The sequence below is a fragment of the Symphodus melops genome (assembly GCF_947650265.1).
Source record: "Symphodus melops genome assembly, chromosome: 23".
Classification (NCBI taxonomy): Eukaryota; Metazoa; Chordata; class Actinopteri; order Labriformes; family Labridae; genus Symphodus; species Symphodus melops.
The window spans coordinates 11,311,446-11,330,357 of record NC_136713.1 but is presented as its reverse complement, the minus strand read 5'-3'; the positions used below and the strand labels follow the sequence as shown (position 1 = coordinate 11,330,357).

The 18,912-nt window shown below is 41.6% G+C and overlaps 2 protein-coding genes across 2 annotated transcripts; one reads left to right on the top strand and one right to left on the bottom strand.

Annotated features, from left to right (window-relative positions):
- Positions 1–306: 306 nt before the first annotated feature.
- On the top strand, positions 307–4,228 carry mmadhca (metabolism of cobalamin associated Da). The gene is made up of 8 exons (XM_079336377.1): positions 307–513; positions 753–797; positions 1,336–1,477; positions 2,135–2,352; positions 2,430–2,535; positions 2,610–2,728; positions 2,815–2,901; positions 3,488–4,228. The coding sequence occupies exons 1-8, from the start codon at positions 481–483 to the stop codon at positions 3,704–3,706; spliced, it is 969 nt and encodes a 322-aa protein (XP_079192503.1). The 5' UTR covers positions 307–480; the 3' UTR covers positions 3,707–4,228.
- A 327-nt stretch (positions 4,229–4,555) lies between these two features.
- On the bottom strand, positions 4,556–18,285 carry lypd6 (LY6/PLAUR domain containing 6). Its single transcript, XM_079336378.1, has 5 exons — positions 18,211–18,285; positions 12,967–13,134; positions 5,739–5,837; positions 5,276–5,406; positions 4,556–5,186 (listed from the first exon to the last, which is right to left on the bottom strand). Exons 2-5 carry the CDS (start codon positions 13,085–13,087, stop codon positions 5,016–5,018), a joined length of 522 nt encoding a protein of 173 aa, XP_079192504.1. The 5' UTR covers positions 13,088–13,134; positions 18,211–18,285; the 3' UTR covers positions 4,556–5,015.
- Positions 18,286–18,912: the final 627 nt, after the last annotated feature.

The window sequence follows — 18,912 nt, the reverse complement described above, 5'->3', positions numbered from 1 at the left end:
CATTTTTATATATATATTACTTAACAGAATGAAGAAGACGACAAAGGCGACTTTATTTGTTTCTGACAGGCCAGTACATAATAAATAAGAAATAATATAGCATCTAAGTCAACATGATGATAATCAATAAGTTAAAGTTTAAAAGTAATAAAGTGTGTTCTGAGGCCAAGAAACAGTCAGATAGGGCCAGAACTGCAGGGCCACAGTCCTGTTTATAAATGCTGTTCTGCTGCCACCTTGTGGTTGAAAATGGAACAGCAGGGACAGGGATACTGATGTGCAGCACGTGCGGCATTGCCTCAAACGCTGCTGTGTTAAAACATCGTTGTGTCCCAATTGATGTAAAGCACAAATAAATCCACAGATAGAATTATAAAGTCTTGAAGTATCTTCATATTTTCAAAAAGTAGACCAATCGCTTGCTGACGTAACTGTAACTTAACTGCGCATGCTCAGTATGTCCCTCGTCACTTCCCGTCGATGTTAAAAGCTAGCGGACGTGCAAGTTGGCAGGTGAGAACAACATGTACTTTTCATAATGTCATCTCATAACATTTTATCCTGATAAAGATTATAGCCGAGTTCTTTTTTCACTCTGTTGTTTAATCTGTTTGAGGTCGTTTTTTCAAATAAAAAAGATTTCATAAGAGAACGTGTCATAACAAGATGTCAGCTGACCTTATAGGTTAGCTTGGATGTTTTGACATTGTTGTTTCCCTCTCGTGTTTCATTGTTTGTTTCGTATCCAACAGATTTTAGTGAGTAGAAGAAGAAGAAGAAGCACAATGTCCAGCAGTGTAAGTCTTAAAACACCTTAAAAACCTACCTGAACCTCGTGTGTTTGTAGATTAAAAACATGTGTCTCAGTTAATTTCATTTAAGAACTTCACATTTGTGGAACGAAAATGGATAAATGATGAGTTATAAAACTTGTTTTGGTGTTGTTGTTTTTTTTTATCACTTTTATCACTAATTCAACATCAGATTAAACTGCACGTTTCCCCATGAGGCACACTTTGACTAAAGCCCATTTTCAACCAAAAGCCCCCATAATTAAAAGGTTGTGCATTTCCAATCAGAGCCATTCAGCTTCAGTAGAGGCTTCATGCACTATTATCAAAAGTCCCTGGACCCTTAGTAAGCACATAAGCCCTCGCAGGGTCTTTTTTTCTTTTCTTCTTAGGGGTAAACTTCTACCCCTCCGGTGGAAATAGGGTGTTAAAGTCCCACACAGCTGCAGGTTTACTCTCCTCTGTGCCGAGGAGTAATCAAACGCTGGACCTGCTGGACTTAATGGAGTTGCTGGTTGTTGATAAATGCCTCTCTTGAATGCAGGTGCTGTGTGGTCGGGGCAGGATGGTCCTTTCTCAGACTGCTGGACACCAAGCATTAGTCGCTCTCCGCGTGGGGAGAACCAGAACCTTCTCCGCCGCGAGCTCAGATGAGCCGTACATAAGTGTTTCACACGCCGACTCAGGTGAGTCAAGGAGTAGATGGATGGATGGATGGATGGATGGATAGATAGATAGATAGATAGATAGATAGATAGATAGATAGATAGATAGATACTTTATTGATCCCGAGGGAAATTCAAGGCATCCAGTAGCAGTATACAGACAGGCAGGACACAAGACATTAGTTACAATACACACCCGCTGTCCCCCCTCCCCTCTGTATACAATAATCCCCCATACAAGATTTAGCAGCCCCTATGTGACTAAGAGTAAACATAATTACAGGTTAAACCTGCGCAGTTAGCATTAGCATTGGACTGAAACTTATTGAGCATAAAAGTAAATAACCCAGGAAAGGTGTCTTTGCAAACACAACATCCAATCGTCCTGCGCTCATAGCCCCGAGAAGCGCACACTGTGTTGACCTCATCTGCTTGTGTCTACACTGTGAGCGAGCACGAGCGAACCACCGGGTGTTTGTGACCCGACTGTCCTGGCTGTGACTTTCATCAATATCTGAAACCTTTCAAGTTGTGTCTTGCTTCCTGTATTTTTAGGCTTTCTTTTTCAAAAACACACCTAAAGACAATGTAATGCAGTAACCATGGCAACATACTGAATTGAAGGTAGTAAAAAAAAAAAAAAAAAAAAGCATCCTTGTCCAATTCCCCCTCCCTCAGGGCCGAGGACCGTGTGGCCCGATGAGAGCATGGGACCGTTCGGGCCTCAGGACCAGCGCTTTCAGTTGCCGGGCAACGCCGGCTTCGACTGTCACCTGGAGGGCGTGGCCGACCAAAAGAAGACGCCGGTCCACAGGACAGTGCCGGATGTGCTGACGGCCCCGTGCAGCGCGGAGAGACAGCAGTTCATACTCGCCCAGTTCGTTCATGAATTCCACGTATGTTTGAAATGTCCTGATTTATATCCCGGCACGCAGAGCTTCTCTCTTTGATCCGTTTGTTTCCTCGCTTTCAGGGAAAACTTGGTCCTATATCCACCAGGGTCCACAAGGCTGAACAGTATTTTAATCAAACGAGCACAAACTGCTCGATAAACTCCTGTCCCGAGCTGTTAAAGAAAGGTGAGTGAAGGCTGATCTCTGCTGTCGCGCGTCGGCGTTTCTGTCGTCTTCAGAGTCGGTGTTGGTCGTTTCAGATCTGGAGCAGATGTTCCCTTCGGCGCCCACGTCCTCCATCACGGTGGTGACGGTGACCCAAAAGAGCAGCCGGTGCGAGGAGGCCGAGGAGCAGGACCGAGACAAGCTACTAAACAAAGTGAGCCCCACACACATACACATTATTATTTTTTCCCCGTGTCGTTCAAACGGCTGCTCACTGACGGCGTCTCCTCCTTATGGCAGTTTGTGAACGGCGCAAAGGAAATGTGCTTCGCTCTGTGGACCGCGGGATACTGGGCCGACTTCATCGACCCGACGACAGGAGAAGCTGTGAGTCCCTCTTCTGTTTGTAGAAAGTCTCTGTAGCGTTGAAGACCGAGAAATATTCCCGTTCTTGACACCGACGGCTCCCGTTTATGAAACATCTAAAGGTGAAACCCATGAAGGATTAGAAATCTTTATTTAATGTGAAATAATGTGGAGGTTTATCTTCAGATGGACGATTTATGGTGTGCAAAGTCGTCTGGTATCCATTTTGTATTTCTCCCTCTTTTGGACTACAACAAATAGAAACCAGAACACTACAGTAGTAGAAATAAAATCTTACCCAGTGAATCTGCAGCTATGAGCGGATACATGTGAAGAAAGAATATTGAATACTACCCGAGCATCTCTCAGAAGCTACGTGCTAACTTTAGCATGCTAACACAACAACGCAGGCTGCTTTCGTTAAACCTCTTTTTCGAGAACATGAGGGCGGAAATTATTTATTTTTTTGCTCATTCTGGAGCTCAATGGCGACGTCTAACGGTTAAAAAAAAAAATAAGTTGCACATGCTTCCTTTTTTCGGTGCTTCCATCCGATCATAAAGTGATCTTTTTTCTTTTTTTTCTTTTTTTCTCCCTCCCTCTACAGTTCTTCGCCTCGCCATCAAATCAGAGCAGCCTGCAAACAGAAGAAGAGCTGAGACATTTAGGCTTCCACATCCAAGCGTCGGGCTCCTGCACGGTCATTCACCACATCCTGAGAGGAACGCCTTTGTTTGTGGGGACTGTTTTCACCAACGCACCGACTCACAGCGCTGCTATCGCAAGACTGCAAGGACTTTCTAATATACTTGACGATGAGGAATAGTTTTAATTTTTTAGATATATATATTCCACTAAACTTTATTCAAACCTAAAGCCTCTATTTATAGTTTGAAGACGCTTGGGGCTTGACGTGTGGCTGTCGCTGAAAAGGTTGTGTGACGTTTGTCTTACTGTAACACAGACTTGACTGACGCAGACCTCGGTTTTTGTGCCTGACTGACCGGAGGTCGAACGACAAGCAAGGCTGAACCTGCACCACAACGCAGGGAGGAACTCTCGCTCAAAAGACGTAATAAAAAAAAAATAGACATGCAAGAACGACAGGATACTGTCCATGACTACAAAGGGTGCAAAAATGAAAAACCTCAGGCAGCTCTCAGACGCTAATGTGAAAACCTCCTGAACTCACCACCTTGGGATTCTGTCAGGCCCCTGAACTCTCAAACAAACATGCACAGTATTGTTTTTTTTTTTCACTGTTTAAAAAAAGCTCAAGAAAACTGGACTCTGTTTCACTTGAGACGCTCAAAACGTCTGAACCAATAAAAACACTTGCCAGATCGCAGTGATGCTGTTTTTTACTGTCACATTGAGCGTTTGCTCCTGTTTTGCGCCTTTATTTTGAAAGACTTACACAAGCTTATAAATAATCAAATATACAGAAACATGCTTTACAGTTGGTAAAAAAACAGAAATAAACTCTGACATGTTTAAACAGTTATCAGCAGCACAATAATACTGACACTTAGCATGAAGACAGAACATACTAGAAAACGTAGACATAGTCCAACAGGAAGAAGTGTGTTTCCTGCCCTTTTTCTTAAAAATGAACATAACTTGTATTTATTTTGGTCAATCTGCTTACCCACTTGTTTTTGTTTTTTTTGATAAATTATGCTCCAGACTTACATACAGGGTCGTGTCATGAAAAACCAGTCGTAGAAAGTAACTAAATACTTTAACTTTAATACTGAATTTATACTGGCAGTATACATTTGGGGATATTTCACTTTACTAAAACGTTTCTGGTTTCAAGATTTATGAAATTGGCTCCATTTGAAAAGGGTAAATACTGTGTATAAAGATAATACACAAAAAAATCTAAATTCAGATTTTTCTTTTTTTCACCTCAGTTTGTTTTATACTCATCAGGTCAGCCTCCATTGACGCCAGAGCTGATTTCTTTTATTCGCCAAATTAAATTTGCAGCTGTATTTGGTGAGTTGCAGATGCTTACTTTGGACCCTGGTGATTAAAATATTCAAATATTTTTTAGAGAGAGAAAAAATTTGTTGAGTATTTTTTTTTGTTTTTGTTTGAATAATTAAACCAGAAAGTGTTTGATCAGGATTTTAGTGCAGAATTGCGAAAACGCTTCCGCTAACGATGACGTAGCTCAGCATTGTGGGTAAAAGTCGACGGCCGCTGCCGACCAGAGAAGAAGTGGAGGAGAAAACGGCGCTGCTCTGATTCCTCGGCACCAACACGTTACAGATGTTTCCCTCGCAGCAGGACGAACACACCTGACGGAGGAGGAGGAGGAGGATGTTGATGAGGAGGAAATGTCCTGATTGGATGAAAACAATCGAACACAGTGATGCTTTATATTTACCCGATTGCCGTTATCGGGAATGTCAGCGCAGCCGGTGTACAGACAGTCCTGAGACGTCACACACCTCTTGGTCACAGACACACTCTCGCTGTTTTTATCCATCATATGGAGAGTGTAGCAGTATTTAGCATCTGGAAGACAAATCAGTTGTTGAACATTTATCCTTCCCACTCGGTCTGTCAGCATTAGATTTTGTGCCTTTTGGTGCCTTGTGTGTAAGCCTCCTCAGTGTCTCCCTGTAGTCTGAGCTGACCAATCAAAAGTCAGATCCACTTTATGACTGTTTTTAATTTCATCTGTAACAATTTACTTTCTTTTTTGGTTCACTTAATGTCGTGACCGCAATTGACAGCAACTCATTTCATTTTCTTCCCATTGTGTTTTAACATTGGATTCGGTATATTCCACATTGTTATTAGCCGAAGCTAGCTGTACACAAGAAGTCACTGAAACGAAGATGTACCTTTGGGACAGTAAACATCTGGGGCCCACCGATTGCACTCGTAGTTATCTGCAGCATCTTCACATGTGAAGCACTTGAAGGCAGCAGGGTGAGGTGTAGCTGTGGAGGGTAAACACACAGTAAAGTTTCTTTGAGTTTGGGATTTTGATACACGTGTTTTATTGTCATGGTGCTTTAATGTCATGTCTGAAATTGGCATTTTTGTTGCATGGAAAGCTGCCTGCACTCGCTGCGTTCAAATTAGAAGAGCACGAGGAAGGAACAGGAGAACCCCAGACTTTAGATGTTGCGACAGATTGAATCTGCCTTTGCCAGCCGACTATCCTCAAAAGCCTGTCAAAACACAAATTCAGCCACTGCACCTCGGCGTTCCTTCTTCAGCTGTTGCATCTTTTAGCCTCTTTTTACCCCCCCCCCCCCACCACCAGCAGACACTCTCAAAGAGCAGAAAGTAATCATCATAGCAAATCGCTGTTTACCATTCTCATGACCCATGTACAGACGCGTTCAAGCTCTGAGACAAAATCTTTGTTTTGTTTCAGTTAAGTTTGAATAATCATCTGTGTGCTTCACTGCCCCCCCCCAACACACACACACACACACACACACACACACACACACACACACACACACACAGTGATCAAACAAGGAGCTGTTTGTTTTCATCCATTTGGCAGGGATCCTATCTGTACTGGGGATCAGGCTGCGTTTCAGCTGAGACAGCTCGAGGTCTCAGGGTCACTCACTTTTCAATCACAAAACAAAGGCTGAAAATCTCTAAAACACACACACACACACACACACACACACACACACACACACACACAGCAAAGAAGGAAGTTGTAAGACAGGCAAGTCATCTTCTTTGAGTCGTCTAATTAAAACAGCAACATGGATGATGGTCAAACTCAAAGGAAGCAAAACGACTGAATGTTTTGGATCCGTTTGGTTGTACGTGGTCTCTTTTTTACATATTTTAAATGCACTTTGTAAATTGAGTTTCTGTTCCATAAAAAAGCAAACATCACGTTGTTTACAGCGATGCTAGCTGCATGGTTCGCTGCAAGGCTCAGATGATGAGCTTTGAAAAGTTGACACTTAGTGTCTGTGTGTTATACTGATGTTATTGTGAAGTTCAGTGTCTCAACAATCAAAGCTGCAGACTCAGATTTGTTTTGAACTGGTGTGGCATTACTGGCTAACTGGGACACTGACTGATGCAGGGGTGAGCTGAAGAGTAATGTGCGAATGAAGTAGATGAACAAAGTTTTGTGCAAAAAAAAAAAAGAAAAATTCTGAAAAACAAATTTAACTTGATTGTTGGATTAAACATAAGTCCCGCCTCCGACAGGCAAATGACAAAACAAAGTTTAGATTTCTGGATACGACCATGCCCATCGTATTTGCAGCTCAGAAAATATACCATGAAGTTTCTCATTCAGTTAACACCCAGCTGTGTCACTTCATTAAAGAAAAGAAAACAGTCAACGTTTAAGTGTGATGAAGGCTCTCATCCTGCAGCACTGTCCCTGCTTCACATGCTTTACACTTATTCCAAATGTTGTCCACTTATTAGGTTTTTATAAATCACTATGAAACTAACAAGACTCTCTCAGGTCGTCATGGAAACCACATTTGAAGCTTTAAAACACCCTGACCAATCACATCAGAGAGAAAATGGTTTGTTTGTTTTTAAACACAAACAAAGAGTTTGGAGTCTTTTCTAGAACAGAATCCTCGATTGAGACGTCAAAGGAACGCTGAGGTCACAAAGCGCTCACAGTTCACTCCCAGCTTCATAACCACTTTGAGCAGCCTCTCGATCAGTTGCTGTTTTCACAGCCAGTCGGTACTTTTACAAACCTTTAAAAAACTTTCAGTTCCTCGTTCAGTAGTTTCGACCTCTGTACGAAGTTTAACTGCAGCGATGGATGAACGCTTTCACAACGAAGCTCAAAATCAGGAGGAAACCTGCAGCAGCATGGAAGACTTCCAATACCAGTTTGAGTCAGAATTCGAGGAGGACAAAATGTCCCGGCTGATGGAAATAAACACTCACTTAACAGCGCAACTCAAAGATGCCGAGTACCAGCACAAAAAATGTTACGATAAATATGTAGCTGCAGAGAAGAAAGCTACACAGCTGAAGACCAAGCTGAAGAAGACTCGCTCCGATCTGCTCCAAGCTGAGAATAAAGCTGCAGCTTTGGAGAGCCAACTTGAGATGGTCAAACAGAAAGAGGAGCAGCAAAGCACCAACGCCACTGCTGAGGTTTCTGCAGCCAATCAGTGCTCCAAGACTGACGACAAAGACGCCTCCGAGCTGAACCTGCAGCTGCAGACAGCTCATGAAGATCTGGACAAATTCACCCTCAAACATCAGTCCAGTAAAGACTTGAAGGAAGAGAAAGAGCACCAGCAGAAGGTCTGTGCTCTGAAGACGAGCATCCTGAGCTTCAGTGAGAAGCTGCAGCAGGATCAGACTGCTCTCATGAAGAAGGCCACACAAATGGATCCCTGCACCAGCCAGTCAGCTGAGGATGAAGAGGTGGAGAAGATGAACTTCCACCTGCAGAAGCTCCAAACTGATCTCCTGAACCAGGCCCTGAGTCTGAATACAGTCTGCAAGGAGAAGAAAGCTTCCAACCAATCCAAGTGGGTCAGAAGCCACCGGGAGCAGAGGCAGCAGGCTGACGAGCTGCACGAGACAGCAGCGAGTCAGACAGCTGCCGATGTGAAGAAAGACCTGCAGAGGATCAAAGAAGAGTCTCAGGCAGAGCTGGAAAGATCCCGCTCGTCCTTCACGGCCGACCTGGAGAGCCTCAAACTGGTCAACGCTCAGCTCGCTGCGGCCCAGAAAAATGCCAAAGATGAGCTGCAGCAGCGACAGAAGGAGTGGCAGGAAGAGAGGAGCTCCCTCTTAGACGCCATTCAGCTCCTCCACAAAAGCCTGAAGGAGAAGGAGGAGAAGTGGACGGAGAGGGAGAGCTACATGGCCTACAGGATGGAAGAGCTGGAGAGCAAGATGGAGGAGATGTCAGAGAAAAAAGCAAAGAAGAAGAGAGGCTGGCTGAGACGAATGTTCACCTGCTCCAGCTCCAACTAACACGGCTGGTCTCCTGCTGGCTGCACTGAAACATGTGCATGTGAAGAAATCAATAAAAAAAATTAAACTAAATTAATGAATGCATTCATGTTTCATGTCTGTAGAGAAGTGTAGGCCACATTTACAGTCAACACTCCAGTCATTTTAATTCAACCCTCTCTTTCCTAGACTCTGTGAACTTGACCCTTGACCCCGACACAGCCCACAGACGTCTGGTTCTCTCTGAAGGCGACAGAAGAGCTCCTCTTCAAGGGGCGGCGCAGCCTTACGTCGACACACCGCAGCGTTTCCACCTCTGGACCCAGGTGATGTGCCCGAGCCTGGTGTACGACCAGCGCTCTTACTGGGAGGTGGAGTGGTGGGAATGTTTGTTAGTGGGTCGACCGCTCATCTCCAGATTAAATTTAAATAAAAGGAAATATTGGGAAGATATGTTGTTTTTGTTGTTTTTTATCTTACAGGCATGAGTTGTCCCTAAAAATACTTGTTAGCAAAGTCGTGAAATCAATTTTAATTCGGTTAATTTCTCCAAAGAATTGTCGGCAACATTTTCACGTGTTACAATGAGCAAATGTAGCTAAAAGGCTCAGATTATGAGCTTTGAAAAGTTGACACTTAGCGTCTGTGTGTTAGCATACTGATGTTATTGTGAAGTTCAGTGTCTCAACAATCAAAGCTGTAGACTCAGATTTGTTTTGAACTGGTGTGGCATTACTGGCTAACTGGGACACTGACTGATGCAGGGGTGAGCTGAAGAGTAATGTGCGAATGAAGTAGATGAACAAAGTTTTGTGCAAAAAAAAAAAAAACTACCGAAAAACAAATTTAACTTGATTGTTGGATTAAACATAAGTCCCGCCTCCGACTGGGAAATGACAAAACAAAGTTTCAACCAATCAGATTTCTGGATACGACCATGCCCATCGTATTTGCAGCTCAGAAAATATACCATGAAGTTTCTCATTCAGTTAACACCCAGCTGTGTCACTTCATTAAAGAAAAGAAAACAGTCAACGTTTAAGTGTGATGAAGGCTCTCATCCTGCAGCACTGTCCCTGCTTCACATGCTTTACACTTATTCCAAATGTTGTCCACTTATTAGGTTTTTATAAATCACTATGAAACTAACAAGACTCTCTCAGGTCGTCATGGAAACCATATTTGAAGCTTTAAAACACCCTGACCAATCACATCAGAGGGAACATGGTTTGTTTGTTTTTAAACACAAACAAAGAGTTTGGAGTCTTTTCTAGAACAGAATCCTCGATTGAGACGTCAAAGGAACGCTGAGGTCACAAAGCGCTCACAGTTCACTCCCAGCTTCATAACCACTTTGAGCAGCCTCTCGATCAGTTGCTGTTTTCACAGCCAGTCGGTACTTTTACAAACCTTTAAAAAACTTTCAGTTCCTCGTTCAGTAGTTTCGACCTCTGTACGAAGTTTAACTGCAGCGATGGATGAACGCTTTTACAATGAAGCTCAAAATCAGGAGGAAACCTGCAGCAGCATGGAAGACTTCCAATACCAGTTTGAGTCAGAATTCGAGGAGGACAAAATGTCCCGGCTGATGGAAATAAACACTCACTTAACGGCGCAACTCAAAGATGCCGAGTACCAGCACAAAAAATGTTACGATAAATATGTAGCTGCAGAGAAGAAAGCTACACAGCTGAAGACCAAGCTGAAGAAGACTCGCTCCGATCTGCTCCAAGCTGAGAATAAAGCTGCAGCTTTGGAGAGCCAACTTGAGATGGTCAAACAGAAAGAGGAGCAGCAAAGCACCAACGCCACTGCTGAGGTTTCTGCAGCCAATCAGTGCTCCAAGACTGACGACAAAGACGCCTCCGAGCTGAACCTGCAGCTGCAGACAGCTCATGAAGATCTGAACAAATTCACCCTCAAACATCAGTCCAGTAAAGACTTGAAGGAAGAGAAAGAGCACCAGCAGAAGGTCTGTACTCTGAAGACGAGCATCCTGAGCTTCAGTGAGAAGCTGCAGCAGGATCAGACTGCTCTCATGAAGAAGGCCACACAAATGGATCCCTGCACCAGCCAGTCTGCTGAGGATGAAGAGGTGGAGAAGATGAACTTCCACCTGCAGAAGCTCCAAACTGATCTCCTGAACCAGGCCCTGAGTCTGAATACAGTCTGCAAGGAGAAGAAAGCTTCCAACCAATCCAAGTGGGTCAGAAGCCACCGGGAGCAGAGGCAGCAGGCTGACGAGCTGCACGAGACAGCAGCGAGTCAGACAGCTGCCGATGTGAAGAAAGACCTGCAGAGGATCAAAGAAGAGTCTCAGGCGGAGCTGGAAAGATCCCGCTCCTCCTTCACGGCCGATCTGGAGAGCCTCAAACTGGTCAACGCTCAGCTCGCTGCGGCCCAGAAAAATGCCAAAGATGAGCTGCAGCAGCGACAGAAGGAGTGGCAGGAAGAGAGGAGCTCCCTCTTAGACGCCATTCAGCTCCTCCACAAAAGCCTGAAGGAGAAGGAGGAGAAGTGGGCGGAGAGGGAGAGCTACATGGCCTACAGGATGGAAGAGCTGGAGAGCAAGATGGAGGAGATGTCAGAGAAAAAAGCAAAGAAGAAGAGAGGCTGGCTGAGACGAATGTTCACCTGCTCCAGCTCCAACTAACACGGCTGGCCTCCTGCTGGCTGCACTGAAACATGTGCATGTGAAGAAATCAATAAAAAACAGAAAACTAAATTAATGAATGCATTCATGTTTCATGTCTGTAGAGAAGTGTAGGCCACATTTACAGTCAACACTCCAGTCATTTTAATTCAACCCTCTCTTTCCTAGACTCTGTGAACTTGACCCTTGACCCCGACACAGCCCACAGACGTCTGGTTCTCTCTGAAGGCGACACAAAAGCTCCTCTTCAAGGGGCGGCGCAGCCTTACGTCGACACACCGCGGCGTTTCCACGGCTGGACCCAGGTGATGTGCCCGAGCCCGCTGTACGACCAGCGCTCTTACTGGGAGGTGGAGTGGTGGGAATGTTTGTCAGTGGGTCGACCGCTCAAGTCCAGATTAAATTAAAATAAAAGGAAATATTGGGAAGATATATATATATATATATATATATATATATATATATATATATATATATATATATATATAGGCAATATATATATATATATATATATATTTATTTTTATTTTTATTTTTTTTATTTTTTTTTACAGGCATGGGTTGTCCCTAAAAAATATTTGTTGGCAAAGTCGTGAAATCAATTTTAATTCGGTTAATTTCTCCAAAGAATTGTCTGCAACATTTTCACGTGTTACAATGAGCAAATGTAGCTAAAAGGCTCAGATTATGAGCTTTGAAAATTTGATTTTCTCTTGATGTTTTCAGCAGGCAGGTTTGAACAATTGTTTTCAGGGATCACTTTGCTGGTCTTCTGAATACTCTAAGCTCTTTTGCACAGCATGTCACATCTACACATTCACACACTGATGGTCGAGGCCGCTCTGTAAAGTGTCCATCAGCGTTAATTGATCGCATTCATACGCCAACCACCAAGCAGAGGGAGCCACTTGGGGTTAAGTATCTTGTACTGAGGGGCGTAGCTGCCAGCTAGCTTGAGCTGCATCCGCCTGTCAAAATAAAAGTAGTGAAAGCAGGGCCTTTATATCCAATGGGCAGAAATGCTGCTTGTCATAGGCAAGGCAGACTACTGGTTGGGGCCCGAGACTAATATGGGGCCCCTGAGGGCTGACCAAATTTAATGTGCAAATTTTGCAATGACAGTCGGAAACCTCCCTAAGGGAGGCCCTATCTGACAGCATTCACTTTGGATTGTTATTTTTGCCTTGGGCCTCAACGGACTCAGGAATGGACACTGCCGATAGGTGAAATGAAGCCATGCTGATTAAGAAAGCACTGCTTGCTTATGTTAAATAAAAAAACTATTTTTGGGAGGCATTTAGACCTTTCTGATTGGTTTATTGCCAAATAAACATACTGCAATAATGACAGACAAACTAAAAATGGTACTTTATTCTGAAACTGAAAGTCAAGTTAAGAGGCAGTATTTAAGGATCTGTAACATTGTCATGGAAATCAACAGTTATTGAATTGTTTAAATTCATTAAAAAAATAGAAATAGCATGTTCCTACTTGAGGGATGCAGCCGGATGATGTCCGTCATGGTGAAGTCTCTCGACTGGACAGTTTTCAGCCAGTCAGCAATGCTGGTCATTAGAAGGATCCAGGCCACTGCTGGCCAGGCCTCCATCATCGCTCCGACGTGTTTTCATGCAGTTTTCTGTTTGAGCAGGAAAAACCCTGAAGGAAAGAAAGAACCGTGACCGAATTAAATTAAACACACAACAGATTTAATTTAACAAAACTCCTCGGGAGAGCACCTATAAAGTGAATGAACCAAAAATAATCCAAATCATAGAATAGGCCAAGATATGATTCTGTCTGCTCCTGGTTTATGGCAGAAGAGAAATGCTGCTTTGGATTTTTGTCTTTTATCTACTTTTTCTTCACTTTGATAAACAGAAGGTTAATTAAAATCTATTCTAACACTTTCAAGGGGAGTGTCTTTATGTCATAATGTACTGACGCAAAGCAAAGCTTAGGTCTAAAAATAGAAGGAATTAGTCTTTTAGTAATGAGTGGCCGATGTGTGAACAGCACGTGCTGTGAGCTTCTTTCATTATTTAAACTGCAAATGGAGCCCTGCTAGTTTACTCACAGCTTTAACTCCAGGCCAGATTTGAATAATCACATGACAAAGAGGCTGGAGGACATCTGTTTGAACTATTTACATTGTCGCTTCTGACATAATCATGATTTATGTTTCAATTACTGGCCCTCTGGGAATTTGGCCATTAACCCTTGCTTACCATATGTTTTCTGATATCTTGCAATGTTCATCATTTCTAATGTCAATCATTCATTGGTTAAGCTGAGTCAGCATTGTCTTTTACTTCTACTCTTTTAAACTAGAGATTGCAGCAGCAGGTCTCCTAATGGAGGAAATGTGATTATTAGATTTTTTTTTTAAATCTCCAAGTCAGGCTCCTTAGCTAACAAGATTAGTTGCCCTTTAAAAACGTGCACACATTAAGAATAAAAAAAGATCACAATGCCTGCCTCGGTGGATTAGGAGCCATTTCTGCAAGTCAAAAGTAAAGTGGTAGAAGTATAATTTCAACAAAAATGTGGCAATGTTGATTTATGTATACATGTCATACAATGTTCTTTACGGGGCTTTGTTAAGGCGCTGATTTTAGAATAAAAACGAGGGTTGTTAGCTTCAGGTATAACGAACCGAAATGATCTGAAAAGGTACATTTTGTCGGTGAGTGTGGGGCGAGGTGAACAGCTGCTGCCTGAAATGAAAGGTGGTGGATGTGCGCCATCCAACAGGCCGACATGCTTTTCGCTGAGCCACACGGCTAGCTTAACGAGATAAAAGCCTTTTTAAAAACAAACGGCTTCAAGCGCTTACACAGTGAGAATAAAAAGCCTTGTGTTAACGCTGACACTGACTTTGATAAGGAATACAGCGATACCCTCTAAGCTGCCTGGATAATCTTTTAAAACATCTCTAAATCAGGTGCAGCTATGGACATATTTGCACGCCAGGAAATAATTTGTTTTCACTCCAGACTTCAAAGAAGGATTTGAAAGATCAGAGATGAACATTTGCTGTAAAGTAAAGCCCTAAAAAGACCGTCACCACATAGCCTAAAGGTTTAAGATAGCTATATCCCACAGCTTAGCTCTTCAAACAGGGTATGATGATGCTTGGACAAGAGGGGGCATTCTTGTTTTTAAAAATAGGGGTGCCTTGTCTTATTGGAAGAACTCACATTACTCACTATAATGATGACAGACAACACTTCAATGGCACTGTTATATGGAGATTCAATGCAGATTTTTTTAATGCATGTAAGTAAGTGGGGTTTTTTTGTTCTATTTTTATGAACACACTTCTATTTGCCATACATTTTTTGTCACTGTAAAAAGTATCTTATGTACAGCCTCACTTCCATTTCAATCTCCTTTACGACATCCCGTTATTTACATTTAAAAATGCAGTACAGTTAAAGTCAAGGCAGAGCACTAGTTTCTAGAAACCCTCTCCTCCGATTCACTGAGATGTCAGTCTATAAATGAAAAAAGATGACCTGGTTTCAGCTCCGACTTGACATCCATGTACGTGTCTAACATCAGCAATGAGTTCAAACGCCTCTGACTCTCCTTTGTGTTTCATCCTCAGGCATTGTGCAGGCTGTGTGCGAGTAAATGCTTGTTTTCTTTGCATTATGTATGCTCCAATAACTGATCTAAGCTTTGGCTGCAGACAGACAAACTGCAGCACTGCAGCACTGTACAATACAGCACATACCATATCTTAACTACTGTATCAAAAGCACTGAGAATTTAGTTAAAATTGTGACATGAAGAAGTCAACACAAAGATGAATGAAAGTCAAATCATTTTAAATCCCTATAAAAGATATTCAGAATAAAGTGAAGACAAAAAAATTCAAACAATCACATAAAATCTTACATCCCTGTTTTGAGTGATTGTTTCGACCAAACAGGACGGCTGATTCAGAGAATTTTTTTAATACTTTTCGCAAAATGTAAAATTTGTGGCTCACCGAACCGACTTCCAACTTTGGTCCTTTGTACTATTAAGTCTATGCTCGATTTTAGTTGTTCAGCGCTAGCTTTTTTGAATATCTTTTACTTTGTGTTTGGAAAATGTGAGCCTTTTCTCTATAATCATTCTGACTTTTAAATGCTAGCTAAGCATTAGCTTTGCCTTTTATCGTTTGCATCTTTTCTCATAAGCTTACACTGAAAGCACAGCTCATTTAGCACTGCTAAATTACAAAAAATTGTTTTCGTTTTTCAACTATATACTAATGTTTGAAAACCTAGTGCATAGGTTTGCATTCATTAACCTCAGTGGAGTACCAGCGCTACTGTATAGCTCATAATGATATGCTGTGCGCTGAAAGGAATACTTGAGATTAGCTCCCAAACTTTGAGCTGTCTGATAGATGCCGGGCCTCGGCTTGTATAAAATCTGGAGGGCAGGGATTAGGCACAATAGCTCCCTTTCACAAGTGGAGAGGGATGGAGAGGGTTTATATCACTCAGGGTTTAATCAGCGCCGACCAACTCCTGTCGGTAGCGTTAAAGGCCACGCAGCGCTGAAAGAATCTGAAGGGGAGCAGGTTTGAAATCTTCCTGTTGACCCTGACAACAGGGGATACAATTTGCAGATTTTCAGTGTGTCAATTGTGCAGTAACTGTTTGCTCTGTGCAGTCATGAAGAAAATATGTCAAGAAAAGACATGGTTTATAATCAGGTTTGGCTTGTGACCTCTTCATACCAGCGATATTGATATGAATAGAAATCTGAAAGTAAGTTTTTCAAGGTTGATATGATGTTCAGGGTGTCCAGTTTCCCCCGTGATAACGTGTACATTTCTGTTTTTTTCTGGAGAACTTGATTCTCTCAATATCATAACGACTACTACTACTAATAATAATAATACATTTTATTTGTAACGCACCTTACATTTAAAAGAAAATCTCAAAGTGCTACAAGTACAATAAAAACCATTAAAGCAGTAGCAAAAGTCAAACAAAAAATTACACTGATTTTTCCATGATCATTTGTTTATTTCTGTCATTTTCTCAAGATCTCACAACATTTACTTCTTACTACCATATTTAAAAAAAAAAAATCTTGAATTAAAAACAACAAAAATTAGTCGAAAAAAACTATCAGTGTTTAATCTTATGTGTGGATGTATGTCCACTTTGGGCTTCCATACTTTATAACATTTTGTCTAATTTTTAAACCGAAAACTAAAGTTTGTTTTCGCTTTGTAATTGTTCACATTTTAAAATGAAGCCATTTAAATGTGCACCAACATTTTGAAAAAGGATATCATGATTGAAATGCTAATATATATGTTGAGAGAATATTATGAGGAACACATGATGGCAGGATTACCAATGGACCAGAAAGAGAAACAGAGTGGTTGAAATACCCTGAGGCCTCTGCGGTTGTTCCTATTGGTCATTCTTGAATGCACCACATACTGGACAGTGGGGAAAAAAATGGCAACTAAAGAGGGGAATTTGAAGCCAAAGTCAATGTAGAAAAAAAAAAGGCATCATTAATCAAACAGTACCATTTTTTTTACTACTGTAGATGGAAGATAATTGCTCCACGTTGGTCATGTGTGTCAAAAAAAAATACTCAAGATCAAGATTTTAGACCACCAAGGTTTCCTTTCAAGTTCAGCCAACATCCAGCAGCTCAGTTCTTTGACCAGGCACATATGGCAGGAGATTAACTTCTGTCATACCACTGCCTATGTGTTTTGGTCGGAGATGCATGACTGCACCAGAGATATTATGGGTAAATGTTTCTGAATTCTTGTGTCTAAAGCTATTCAACGCTTCAGTGTTCAAGGAAAAACCTCGATACAGTGTACCATGACTTAGGTTTAAGTCTGAGCTCGTGAAGTTCAGCCTCCTATGCTACACCATCTGGGTTTACTGAGTCACTACATGATTGTTAGATTTTTACAAGGTCCTCTATGAGCTAGGCATCTCATAAAACGCTTAACATCTTGATAACACTGTTGAAGAAAAAGGTCACAACAGACCGCAGGCTCAACATGAAGTTAAGAACTAAAGTGTAAAAAAACAGGCTGATGTGACTGACAGGATCCTTAAATAAACATCATGCTGTAGTCTGTGAAATAATGTATACAACTTCTTTCTCGTTCAGTCATATGGAGTTAGATACTCTGCCAAGGTAAGAGTAGCAAAAAGGACAATGTAAAAACACCCTGTGACAAGTAAAAAACATGCATGCAGGCGTATTGCACTACTTTGTAGTAGTGTACACCAATGTGTTTAATTCACATTGGAAATGAACAGTGGACTCCTTATAAGCCAACATGTGACACATCTTCAAATCTCAGCTTCAAGACCTACACATTCAAAAACAATCTTTATGATAAAGAGAACTATTTTATGGACGACGCAGCGCAGAAACAATTGATTTAACCTATAAGCTAAATGATCAATCCTTTCTAATGTAATCATTGTTCCCAACCCTCCCATGAGATAATAATAATAATTATGTGGTTAAAAGTAAAACTAGTACACCATGAACTGTATTTGAAGTGTTCCCATTCTCTTTTATTCTGTTAATGACAAGTATAAAGTCCGACGTTTGTCGGTTTTAATCAGGTACTTTTTTTTGGGTTTCATTAATTTGCGCTCGTGCGGTTACATTTACGCTGCGCGTGCACGTAGGATAAATCCGCACTCAAACCAACTCTTAGTATTTTTGTAAGGAACTTACCGGCTTTATTCCCTTTTAAAAAATTAATAAATCCCGAAGCAGACTGACACCCTGCTCGTCCGAGGATGAAAATCAGAATAGACGCGCTCTGGAGCTCAGTGAAGCTGAGGGAGGAGGAGGAGGGTGCTGCAGCGTCATAGACACGTCATCTATCGCAGATGTTTATGTGTATATATATATATATATATATACACATAAAATATATATATATATATACATATACATATATACATACATACATACATATATATGTGTGTATATATATATATATACACACATATATACACACACATATATATATATATATATATATATATATATATATATATACATGCTCATTACAGAGCAATAAAAGTCCAATAAAAACTACAATATAAGGGATATATTAAACATTTGACAGAAAGTGAGTCAGTTTCTATATGGCTAAATATTAGCTATATATGAAGATAATTAAAGTCAGAGTCTTCACATATGTAAAGTAGATGCTTAAGGGCTTTGTTTATGGAGGAAAAAGATGAAATAGAAAACCTTCTCCCTGTAATGAGCATGGATTTCTTTGCTCTAGGCACACAACAGCAAGATTAAACAAAACAGGCCCTATACTGCTTGATTATTCACATTCCTTGAGTGTCACGTTTGGTATACTGCCATTACAGATTGACTCCCAAAAAGACTCCTCCGTCCTCTCACCTGGGCGGAGAT

What these genes read in the sequence shown, in the direction of transcription:
- mmadhca (XM_079336377.1), top strand. Translation starts at nt 481, where the DNA reads ATGTTAAAAGCTAGCGGACGTGCAAGTTGGCAG. An exon ending in GAAGCACAATGTCCAGCAGT is followed by an intron (nt 798 to 1,335) that starts GTAAGTCTTAAA and finishes TCTTGAATGCAG; the next exon opens with GTGCTGTGTGGTCGGGGCAG. An exon ending in GAGACAAGCTACTAAACAAA is followed by an intron (nt 2,729 to 2,814) that starts GTGAGCCCCACA and finishes TCCTTATGGCAG; the next exon opens with TTTGTGAACGGCGCAAAGGA.
- lypd6 (XM_079336378.1), bottom strand. Translation starts at nt 13,087, where the DNA reads ATGATGGAGGCCTGGCCAGCAGTGGCCTGGATCCTTCTAATGACCAGC. An exon ending in CATCCGGCTGCATCCCTCAA is followed by an intron (nt 5,838 to 12,966) that starts GTAGGAACATGC and finishes TACCCTCCACAG; the next exon opens with CTACACCTCACCCTGCTGCC. An exon ending in TTCCCGATAACGGCAATCGG is followed by an intron (nt 5,187 to 5,275) that starts GTAAATATAAAG and finishes CTCCTCCGTCAG; the next exon opens with GTGTGTTCGTCCTGCTGCGA.